The sequence below is a fragment of the Sinocyclocheilus grahami genome, unplaced genomic scaffold (genome assembly GCF_001515645.1).
Source record: "Sinocyclocheilus grahami isolate Dianchi unplaced genomic scaffold, SAMN03320097.WGS_v1.1 scaffold189.1, whole genome shotgun sequence".
In the NCBI taxonomy this organism is placed as follows: Eukaryota; Metazoa; Chordata; class Actinopteri; order Cypriniformes; family Cyprinidae; genus Sinocyclocheilus; species Sinocyclocheilus grahami.
The window spans coordinates 1504387-1517077 of NW_015505368.1; the positions used below are offsets into that span (position 1 = coordinate 1504387).

Genomic DNA, 12691 nt, shown 5'->3' on the forward strand with positions numbered 1-12691 from the left:
TGGGGGGGGGGTACAGTTGAAGTCCTACTGAAGATTAGTATACCCCCTTCATCTGGTGCTAAGATCGTCATTGCCTGAGAAGCCAGAAACCTCCAGCGCTCGATCATGCAAAAGGGCAGAGCTCACCATCCCTGATTTGACTCTCTATTGCAAAGAAAATCTCTCTGCTTTTTAGGTGGAGCATCTACTTCCTTCAGTGTTTTCAAAGAAACCAGTCATTCACTTGGAATTAGGATCCAAATCAGTGATCTTTCTCCAGGGGTATCGAATCCTGCACAGACTTCGAGATTTAAAGAGCGTTCGCTATGAAACCAATTACTCTTTTCTGAGAACATCGGTAAAGTGTGCTGCAAATGTAATGGCGATGAAGGGAGTGTTTCGTGTGGAAACTATACATAAGGCGGAGCGCTGTTGTTACACATCGACGCTCCTCCCCTGCAATGCAATGTTCAGGTTTAGCTGTCGATGTTGCGTGTCGCTGCTGGGCTGCTGTCATTTGTAAAAAATATCCTGGCCAATTAGATGTCAGAGCTGCACTGGTTCAGGCTTCTTTTTGTACAGTAATACACCAGTGTCAAGTCGCAGCCCAATTACCCAAATTGTCCCCATATGCCTCCCAGTCTGCCTGCATGAACTCTGTTTATAAATCCTCTCCCAAAGTTTGCCCTTGGTCATGTGACCCACTTCAGCCAATAGTAAAGCCTCGCTCTTCTCATGAAACTCTAATCTGTGCCCCGCTACCATAAAATGATCTGAGGTTTTATTCCAGCTTTGCCATTACATCCTTGACTCCATGCCCCCTTTCTTTCACTTCTTTCTTTAGTCCTCCTTTGCTCGATCACTCGCTCACATTTTTTCTATCTGCATTTTTATGTCACTCCTCCTTATTAGCTCCTTTAACTGCTTACATTGTCTTTTATGCACTAATTTGCATTTCCGTATCAACTAGAGTGTTATCTTAGAATTTTGAATAATATGGCTCTGACTATAAAACTGTCATCAAACAGCTATTGTTTTATCATTAAAGGAATAGTTCAGTTAAGTGTAATCTACTGCACTTATTTCAGCAGTTTATTTAGATATGTCCCTCTTTTTTAATAAAAAAAGACAATTGAGGTACAGTGAGGCACTTACAATGAAAGTGAATGGGGCCAATTTGTGAAGCTAACTCATTGTTTCAATTATGTAGCGACAAGACATAATTATTCTAACAAAATTATTTTAGTGTGAGTAAAATCACTTATTATCCTTTTCTGTGTAAAGTTATAACCAATTTTATTTCTACTTTTAAATGCTCGAAAAATGTATATATACTGTATATATACTGTATATATATATATATATATATATATATATTTTTTTTTTTTTTTTTTTTTTTTTTTTTTTTTAAAAAGGGAACAAAAATTTTTCTTTTTTTTAAATGAAAAGTAAAATAATCTGGTATCACTTTACAATAAGATTTAGTTTGTTAACATTACTTAATACAACAGCAAAAACATAAATTATTCTTTAGTTCTTAAAGGGTTAGTTCACCCAAAAATGAAAATTCCATCATGTCGTTCCAAACCCGTGACGATCATCTTCAGAACACAAATTAAGATATTTTTGATGAAATCCGAGAGCTTTCTGACCCTCCATAGATGGCAATGTAACTGAAATGTTCCAGTGGTTCAACCGTAATTTTATGAAGCTACGAGAATACTGGCAGAAGATTGTCATTTGGAGGAGAAGAAAATGTTTAATAAAAATTTTTTTGTTTTTTTTTTTTTTTTTTTAATATTTATTTTTTTTTTTTTTTTTTTTTTTTTTTTTTTTTTAATGAAGGACAGGTCAAAAATGTTTCGCGTTTATCAACATCATCCCACAAATCCTGTCTTTAACTTATAGAATATCCCTTTAACTTTACATTTAAAAGTTAACTTTTAGACTGTAAACACAATTTTATTTTAACTTTACAAAATATTCCTTTAACATCTTCAGCAAACATTCAAGTAAAGCATTGTTTGTGCCCTTCAAATACAGGAAATGTGTGTTGATCATCATTAATCTTCTTATAAGCAAGCTCCAAATAGTTCCCATGCTATAGCAAAGCTCTCGCTCTCTTTACCTTGAATGTATCTCTCTGTCTGTATGTATGCCAGGACCCTCGATTGGAATTCATGAGGAAGTTTGCTATCGGTTTGGTGTCAGGAACGGTCTCATCGTGCGTGAACATTCCTTTCGATGTCGCTAAAAGCCGTATCCAGGGTCCTCAGCCTGTTCCAGGGGAGATCAAATACCGCAGCTGTTTTCAGACCATGGCTCTTGTGTACCGTGAGGAGGGGTAAGGCCATCACCCAACAACTAAAGGTGTCAAAATTACACCCGACAAGACACATTAAACCAACCAGAACTGCCATGAGGTTCACCTACAAGAAAAATGATACAACATTTTATGTTTATCCTCTGCCCACAGGGGACAAGAGGGCAAGTTTTGACAACCAGCAAATTTAAGCACCCTCTGAATCTCAGTGTAATTATGTTTTCCTTTTGTTCTGAGCTATATGCTGGAATTATAAAAATTAGCACTTTGTGTCACTTCTTTTGTCTAGATCTATTTGAATGACATAAACTTTACCTAACATTTTTAGTGGATACTTGATCTGGATCCATATACTGGATGGTTATGTTTTACCATGTGCATATCGCATCCAAAAACTTAGGACACTAATAATGGGTGAATGATGTAAGGATGAATTTTTTTTCTATTAATAAAGTCTAATAATAAAGTATACAAAAATGAATTCATACACAGTGACTTAAATACACATCTTCTGTGATGAGCATGTTTTTAATTTTTAATATAAAATTTATTTATTTACTTAATTATTTACTTTTATATTCATATTTACTTTTTTTATTTTAAATAAAAAATATGAGGGGATAAAGTCTATTAATAAAGTATACAAAAATGAATTAAATGCAGTTCATACACAATGACTTAAATATACATCTTTTGTGCATGTTTTTAATCTAATTTAAAACTAATTTTTATATATATTATTATTATTATTATTATATTTTATATATATATATTTTTTATTTATTTATTTATATTTTTGCCATAAAGCAAACGGTATAAGGGGGCAACGTTATGTCACATTTTTTGGCATGATATTTTGTTATTTCTTTAAAAAATAAAATAAAAAATCTGCTTCACTGCTTATAAATATGTGAAAAGTACTGACATTGTTTATAATAGATAAATATGTTAGCATATTATGACAAATAAGAATAAGTGCTAATGCTCAAAAATTGCATTTAAAGGAAGATCTTCTTCAACAAGTGTGAGATCAGCTAGCATGTTAATACAGTATAACTTGTGTACATTCATTGTGTAAATACTATGTCGATTCTGACGTGGGCTGTTGTTTTTTAGTGGAGACTCTAATAGTGCTCATAGCGTCTTTCTGTCTCTCTCTTTCTCCATCTGAATTGACAGCCCTCATGGAAAGCTGGGAGAGAGAATCAGTAGTTTTATGGCCCTTCAGGGCCTTGATTGGCCCCGTTCACTCTGTACAAAGGGAACGGCAACTCGTTTGTTATTAGAGGCAAAGAATTGAGGCCTGATCTTGGGAAAGGCAGTGTGTGTGTGTGTGTGTGTGTGTGTGTGTGAGTTAAAGAGAGAGACACTGAAGCTGTTTTAGTTTTAGGGGTGCTGAGAGGGTACCCCATCCTGTCCAGCCCTCTAACACGACACAGTCCTGGCTAATTAGTGGTCCCTATGGGAGACGTCGTTAAGCAGGTCCTAACGAGGCGCGCGGCGCTCAGCGGGTCAGTCTAATCAGACAGCAGGGCAGAGAGGAAGTGGCTCAAGCCTTATTAACACCAGCACAAGCAGAGGACAGAGGCTGGGACAGGGAGACCGCCAGGCCCACTGCCAGAAATCAGCTTGAACACATTAGGGCAGGTACGCAACTAGACCAGTTATTAGTGCCCTATACCTTTTCACAGACAGATCGAGCCACAGAGAGAGATAAATTACCTTAAAGGGATAGATCAGTCAAAAAAAAAAGAACAAGAAAATTCTGTCATTTACTCACCCTTGTTTTGTTCAGAACCTGTATGAATTTCTTCAGTGAAACACAAAGAAGTTTAAAACATGTTAGTGCTGCTCTTTTCCATACAAAGAAGTGAACTTTCAAGCTCCAAAAAGGACATAAATGCATCATAAAGGTATCAATAATACTCTACATACCAAGTCTTCTGAAGCCACATGATAGATTTGTGTGAGAAAGCAATCAAATTTTAAAGGGATGTCATTTATTCACCCTCATATCGCTCTAAACCAAAAGACCCACCCTTATATTGTTCTGAACCCATCATCATCAAAGCAGAAATTTTGATATTTTTAATGAAACCTGAGATTTCTGCCCTTCTATTGAAGTCCATTTCTCTAAAACTTTGAAACTTCAAAACGTTTATAAAAAACGAATCCATAAGCACATCAAATATGGTACACAGAAGCTCAAATGAGCTTACTTGAGGCATGAGAACTTGTTTGAGCTTCCACAACTAGACCAGTGAAGTTTGTTCTCATGCCTCAAGCAAGTACGGTTGACCTTCTTTTTTGCCGTATTTGATTAGATTTATGTATATGTATTGGTCAGTGTGAATAAAAACCCAAATTTAAGTGTATTCAAACATGCCTTGACAAAACCAATTGCATTTAGTGTTGTTGACATTTGAATAGCAATTTACATGTTAGTCCATTACATATACAAATCAAATGGCTTCAGAAGAACTTGAATATAGTGCACAAGTAGAATAGACTACTTTTATGATGCTCTAATGTGCATTCTTTATGGAACAGAGGATCTTAGAATTCCTCTTTTTGTATTCCACAGAAGAAAGAAATTCAAATCATTAAATTATAATAAATGTAACTGTGTGTGTGTGTGTGTGCGTGCGTGTGTGTGTGTGTGTGTGTGTGTGTGTGTGTGTGTTTCTGCAGATATCTTGCCTTATACAAAGGACTGATTCCCAAGATAATGAGACTTGGACCAGGTAACATAAATAAAGTACACCTAAAAATGAAAACTCTGTCATCATTTACTCACTTTCTTTTCTTCTGTGGAACAAAAAAGAAGATATTTTGAGAAATGTCTCAGTGTCTTTTGTCCGTACACTAAAAGACAATTGTAACTGTTTTGGTTCTTCATCAAAATATCTTCTTTTGTGTTCTGCAGAATAAAGAAAGTCATACAGGTTTGGAACGAGGGTGAATAAATGATGACAGAATTAATCTTTTTAGGTGCACTGTCCCTTTAACGTATCAAAATTATCCATGCCCTTTAACTGTTGTTTACTTTCTGAATATAGGAGGCGCAGTCATGCTGTTGGTTTATGAATACGTATCTGACTGGCTGCAAAAGAACTGGTGATCATCTGCACATCACCATCAGTCTATACTCCATCCCTTCCAGGTCGATCAAACACAATGCCATGATTGTTCCTCAACAATCAACACTACCAACCACATTCAAAATCACAGCTCAGACATGTGACATGTAGACTCTCCATCACAGATGCTTTGCAACAGCACAGTCACTCCCTGGTTCTTGACATTCCAAGTCTCGTTTATATATAACAGAACACAACTACTGAGACATCTGAGAGTTACCTGTCCGCAGGCCTGCATATGTAATAGTAACCACAGCAGCTCTACACACCCTAACTGAAAATACCAGACAGAAACAGCACCTCATTTTTAACCTATATTCAGAATTTTTGACTGAGCAAGACTGAATTACAGTAAGCCTGAAGGATGTGTCTGCTGTCTTCTGGATGGCTTCCTTAGGACTTTGACTTTATTAGATTTGGTTGTAAATCCGTCATACTGTATTTCATTTTCCATGTTGAAGCTATTCAAAGCTCTCAAGGTCCCACTTCTCAATAGCCGTGTCAACAGTGTTTCAAATTCAAAGCACCCTTGATATACTTAACGCTTGAAAATGTGTGAAGCAAAATCATATTGGTAAATTTAGACATAAGCACAAATTGAATTATAGGCATTCAAATGGATTTCAAAATCATTTTTGATATACAATAATTGTAAAACTGTAATTATAACAACTTGTAGCCCAAAGTGGTTACAAGTATTCAAGTAATAGCTGTATTTTGCTAATAAAGGCTCCTGAACTACAATAAATCTGTGAAATTGGTTGTTGGTGCCTTGAAATAAAACTCTTCAAAATTACACATTTTGACCAGTGAATTTTCATGACGTTTCCAGTTGATTTCTAGATGAAAATATTTATAAATATATTTATTTAGTTTTCGAGCTGATTACATGTTTTTTTTTCTTTAAACATTTTTATTTACTTCTAGAAATTTCCATAGCAATTAAAAAATTTGCTGTTGGCCTGCTTCTTTTGAAACATTGCTGTTGTTTAACATTTAAATCATTTAAATGTTTAGGCTTAAAGGGTTAGTTCACCTAAAAATGCAACTGAAATGTTCCCAAGTCCAGAAACGTAGCAGGGAGATCTGTAAAATAATCCATGTGACATCAGTGGTTCAACCGCAATTATTTGAAGCTACGAGAATACTTTTTGTGTGCAAAAGAAAAAAAAATAACTCCTTTATTCAACAATTCGTCTCCTCCGCATCACCCTGGTGCCATTTTGGAGAATATCCGCTGAAAGTAAACAACGTATGCTGTTCTGTGTCAGCTGCGTCACACGGATACGCTGTTTCAGTTCAGATAAAATCACAACAACATAGGAAACAGATCCGGCGGGTGATGCGGAGGAGACGAATAAAGTATTTTTTTTCTTCTTTTGCGCACAAAAAGTATTCTCGTAGCTTCATATAATTGCGGTTGAACTACGGATGTCACATGGATTATTTTACAGATCTCCTTGCTACGTTTCTGGACTTGGGAACATTTCAATTGCATTGCTGTCATATGCAGGGTCAGACAGCTCTCAGATTCCATCAAAAATATCTTAATTTGTGAACCAGTATGAACGATGGTCTTACTGGTTTGAAACTACATGAGGGGGAGTAATTAATGACAGAATTTTCATTTTTGGGTGAACTAACCCTTTAAGTTAATTTACTGTAATTTACTGGTTTGTTACTTATAATTCCTTGTTATTAGTGATAACAGATTACAGTGGGAAAGGAATCTCTGTGGTGACAATCACTAGCGATGATGTATCACCTGATTTTTTTTTTCTCCCTTCAAACTGCACTCCAGTATGTCATCATAGCGTCATGAGCCAAGACGCTCGCTCTCACTCATCTCTCCTGGCCTGCAGGCTGATTCATCATAGCTCAGCACAACTTAAAATAACAAAACTGAAAAATGCAACTAAAATCTAAACAATCAGGACGGCCTCTCAATGCTGTCATAATAAAAGTATGAAGCGCTGCGGCCTACAGTAGATGGGGAAGACAGTTTCATATTATTCACATAGTCTACCTCTGTGTTGCTAAAAAAGATAACTAGTTGGATGAGTTAAAACAATACGTCATCCTTTGAATTCCACCCTGACTACATTTCCCTCCTTCGCTTTAAAGGTCATGTTTTATGTCCCTTCGTTGACTTGAACAGGCAATTGTTATTCTCATCTTATGTATAGATGTCAGTCTGAGTTGCACCTCAGGCTCTCATCCTCCGCTTCAACTCTTGATTGGTTGTACGCTGTCAGTCCTTTCAACGGCCTTTTAAAGCTTCTCTGAGTTACAACACCGAAGGCTAACGACACCAGACACATTTTCAGACTGTGCTCATAGTTTTCCTCTAAATGCTTAAAAGACCTTCTTCCAAGTCATTTGAAGCATTATTTCAGATAATTTAGTCTTTTGTTATATAATCCCTTAACCTTTCTCTCCCTTTCACTCTTTCGTTTGAAGTTTTTCCCTGCCTTACTTCAGATTGCGAGGTTTCGCTGTGGCAGCCAGATATACACCGTACCAGAAGAACGAGCAAAAACTGACGCTTACCTTTGAGCGTTTAAGACATACTGTTCTAGCACACGAGGGAAAACAGTCTGCTTATGGTCAGCCGGCCTTTAAAATCAAGCTAGCACCTCGGCCCGGTCCACCCACAGCCCCCTGTACAGTGTTACGGTGCTCTGTGCTCCTGTCTTCAGCCTGATTGCACACAGTCAGCTAAAGATAACCATGTGACATTTGACTTGATTTTCCATAGGAATTCATTCTAAACAGATGTGGGCGCGTGAGCAAATGTGTTTTCACTTTCCTCCGTTTCAATGGTGGCTTTAAGATTAAGGTGTTTGTCACATTTCCTCCTGTCATGACTGTACGTGTGCTGTGCCGCCTTGAAAAAATACACTTTTTCTGTGCTATTTCAAAAACTTCCCAGTGATTTTTAAATTAGATTAATCGCCACGTTTTACGACTTTTTTGACTGTACGTTATTATGAGTGGCAAACTCCCAGTTGTACTGAACCAAAGTGTCATGGTTTTTCTCAAATAGGCCGGTCTTGCTGTGCTCTCTGTATGTTCGCCTTTGTTTTGAGAGGTTTTTTTTAAAGTCTGTTGACCCTGTATTAAATGAACTACTGTGATATGTGCCTCCAGTCGATTCATTTGTATTGTCAGCAAAGCCAACGTCCGTATCAATGCTGTCAGAGTAGGAAAATGGCATTCAAAGCTGTTCATTTGAATAGAATAGGGTCTGGGGAGTTTGTCTGGTGCATTGTGACATGTGATGCCCTCTATGTGTGGTGGCTTCGTGTCTGCCTTTTTGGTGGTGTATATGTGTTCAAAACAGCACCTCGATCCCGAAGCAACGGTCCGTGACCACGGGGTTGGGGTGAAAGTGTTTTCCAAGTCAAATCAGCAGCAGTGCCTGCCAGAAGGACTGTTTGCGCTGCAACATGTGGGGATCTGCGTATATCGTAACGTTAGGGACAGAGAGCGTGTGTTTGTGAATTTTTGGCATGGAGGTGGTGTGTTTGTGGAGGTTGGGATTTCTGAATATAAATGTATTTTGTTGTGTTTGTAATGTTTTAAACATTACATGGAGCTCAATGCTATGTCTTTCATTTTTATGCTGTTTTGGACCACCAAAAAAGGAGGCAGTGGGTGTTTAAACAGTGGGGAAGCTTTACACCATTATGACATGCAGCCCATAAGCTTTTCCTTTCTCTCATAACTTTATCGTTTCACATCAGCTCTGACTTTAGGTAAAGCTCAGAGGCAGGAGCGCTCAGGAATGTGTGGCCATTCATGTAACACCTGAGATGCAAGGCCTTGCAATGGTGTTTGTGCATTCATGTTGCTGCATGTGTGTGTATATGTGTGTTTTTTTCTCTTGCTGGGTATATAGAACTTCTATGTGAATTGCATAAATTCTAAGTTAATTAAAAAACAAATAACAAATAAATTAAGGCATTTGTGTCTACCATTCATCATGCACGGTATTATTAAATTGATCACATTAGACACTACTTTTTGTAAAACCAGAGACTTTTTTATCTGTCTGCTCTCCATCACCATTCAAGTGTTAGAAAAACTAATACTGCTAAAATTTTGTCTTTGTATAAATTACATTCATCTACTAAATTAATAGCAATTGTTTAATGCATTGTTTTTTAGTGGGATGAAACTGTAATCTTTGATTTCATTATTTCATAGCAGAGATTATTTTAAGGATATATAAATAAACTAATAATAAATAAAAATAAAACATTATTATTTACAGCTGTTATAATTAGTACACTTAAGTTTTTTGCACTTACACTAAATGTAATACACCATTTTTTAAGTAGTAGTAATAATAGAAATCATTAGTATTTTTAGTATCAGTATTATTAGTAGTAGTATATAGTGGGAATGTCATTAATAGATTTTCTTCAGAATGAACGAAGGCGACAAAATAAATAATGAAATAAAATGATATTAAACTGGTTTTTACACATGTCTCTTTTAATAAGATACATTCAATTTCATTGTGCAATGCCTGGAGGTGTGCAGCTTCACTGATCATTAATGTTGCATGAATGAATGCTCCTGTTGTCAGAATGTGCGTCAATGTCCCACATAATGCCTCTTCTCCCCGGTGCCGTGTCAGTTGCACTTCATTCAACGTACCTTACAATCTAATAAATAAATGTAATAACTTTTCCCAAGAGCTCTGGCATACAGTATTAGTGAAGTGAAATTGGTATCCAAAAAGACAAAAATGTGATTTTTATCAAAAACATTTAAAAAAAGTCAGTTCAGGATGAGAGGAATTCACCAAGGCTTTTCTACATAAAGGAAGAAATTCTGAGGCAGGGTGGTCTCTGACTACTGGAAATGTTTTCCGCAGATGAAATCCCCTTTGTTGCGGAGTTAGGATTTGCCTATGATTTACTCACGATGACACTCTTGACCCCTAGCACTAGCACATCCGTGTACACACATACATGGTATTCATTCAATTTTTGATTCATTACTTAAACAGCATAGAAAATAACCAATTTGCATTCTACCACAATTTATCTTGAATGATTCAAATCATGCACGAACTAATCATTAAGGCGATAGCAGATATTACGGTCAAGCTTGACATAAAAAAGAAAAACTTTGAAAATGTTACACTTCTTATTAAAAATCCACGTATCAATTCTCACGTAACGGTGTATGTGTATATAGCCGAACAGCGTAAAGTATCTGACATACAGGCCCATATGAACATTTTCAAGGCGGCTGAAAATGATTAGCTTGTTTCAGTATGATTTTTACGCAAATGATCTGATGTACTTTTTACACAGTGTTAACAAAGTGTTATGATTTACCAAGCTCAAAATCCAATCCTCGGAATTCATCAGCCCTAAACCACTGCGCGAACAGAAAAAAAATGTATTGATTCCAAAATGTTAGATAATTACGTATTTGTGCTAAAGCGTTTGCACCAGCATTTGTGAGTTGTTGTGTATTGCAGTGTATAGCCTATGCCTAGTAATATATATCCAAACAAATATTTGTGCCTAAACAAAATATTGTGACTAAAATAAGAAGTGACAACTTATTTTAAAATCATTTATTTCAATCGTTTGCTGTATTTTAGGTATGTTGCTATACTGAACAGATCATCAGTTTCTCAATTATCGTTTTTTCCCCAACATCATAGATAGACAATATTATAACATTAAATAAATTAAGCTTAATGTAAGTCATATTTTATCATCTAAATGATGTCTCTATCTATTGCGTTTGTTAATGAATCATGTCGTCACGCTGTGAGGATTCAAGTAATAGACATATACTCATATCGCGTTATGCTGTAAGGTTTAGATCGTTAAATATAGTATTTGATATTTTAATAAAAGTTTTCGAAGTAAGGCTAATAATGCTCAGTAAATTGAATATGTATTATCAGCCTACACCTTAATTCACTGCACAGTAAATGTAAATGAAATGTATCGGTTTATTTCGGTTATGAGAAACGCATAACATAGCCTAAATTAAAATCGTGTGAATGACTATTCATTTTCAAAGACCCTTCTTGGTTTTTATTCATATTTTTTGTTGTTGTTTCAAGCTATCGGGCTTTCTGACAGATACAAATAACTTATTTAAGACACAATGATTTATCTATTTACTGTCTTCATTTATTGCGTAATCCAGCCTGACTCGTGATATCTGATCATTTATCCAAGATGACAGACTCAAACATTCGGTAGTCAATGCTATTCATCATCTATCCGAAGGTTACAATCTTCATAAGCAAGCTACTCTCTTAATTTTTAGGTTTCAATCAGTACACGCGTAATTTACGCCAAAACAATGTTTCAGCATCAGTAACAAAGATTAATTCCATTGTATTCCACGACACATAAATCTCTAAGACCCACAACAAACGATTAGCCAATCTGTTTGTTGCTGCCTAGAAGTGCGCGAATAAATAATTCGAGCGTCTGTACTGGATGGCACTCACTTTATCCGCGCGCACTCTCCCCTCTCATCCAAGCGCATGAGCAGCTAGACACTGGTGCAGGAGTTTCTTGACAAATATAAAAACATTTGTCTTTTACTGTCGCTACGGCGCAAGTGTGCAACACCAGTGTGCAGAACAACCAGCCACGAGCCAAAGGAGTTTCCATAATAGCATATTAATAATAACAATCGGGATAATTATGGCAATATCTATCCGAGTATTGCTCTAATGTAAAACAGGTAAGGGGTTTAGCAATCCAAAGCTTTCTGGTGAATATAAAAATGTGCGAATAGAAAATAAAAATATATAATAATGTATAAGTACACGTGTTAATTAAAGTATAATAGAATGCATATTTATTGAGTAAGGAGCGTTGACTTCAAGTGTAAATGTGCATTAAAAACAAAGATAGACACTTTTAATATTTATTTATTGTTTATTATAATTTACATTAATGTAGGCTATGTAAAGCAAATGTTTAAGGCTTTGATGAAAGATAATAAGTAATTGATAAGACTTCGATAAGCCGTACACAAAATATTAACCATTTTAAAACTGAACTATATAATAATTAATCATAAACTGATTGATACAAATATAAATCTAATAATATTTAACCTTATTGTTGTTCTGTTTTACTTCGGCTGATTTTGGGTAAACACTGGTTGCATAGAAATCGTAAATCACTTATCTCGACAAAATAATTATCTTGAGAGAAAAAATAAAAATTCGTTAAATCACAGAAAAAAACAT

The 12691-nt window shown here is 35.8% G+C and overlaps 1 protein-coding gene across 3 annotated transcripts in view; it reads left to right on the forward strand.

Moving 5' to 3' along the window:
* Positions 1 to 6161, forward strand: part of LOC107594710 (mitochondrial 2-oxodicarboxylate carrier) — a 109305-nt gene extending 103144 nt beyond the window's left edge. For all 3 annotated transcript variants that reach the window (XM_016284869.1, XM_016284866.1, XM_016284868.1), the window contains 3 exons: positions 2142 to 2323; positions 4994 to 5046; positions 5362 to 6161. In XM_016284869.1, coding sequence (XP_016140355.1) covers positions 2142 to 2323; positions 4994 to 5046; positions 5362 to 5423 — 297 coding nt within the window. In that variant the 3' untranslated portion in view covers positions 5424 to 6161. The remainder of the gene's footprint in view (positions 1 to 2141; positions 2324 to 4993; positions 5047 to 5361) is intronic.
* Positions 6162 to 12691: the final 6530 nt, after the last annotated feature.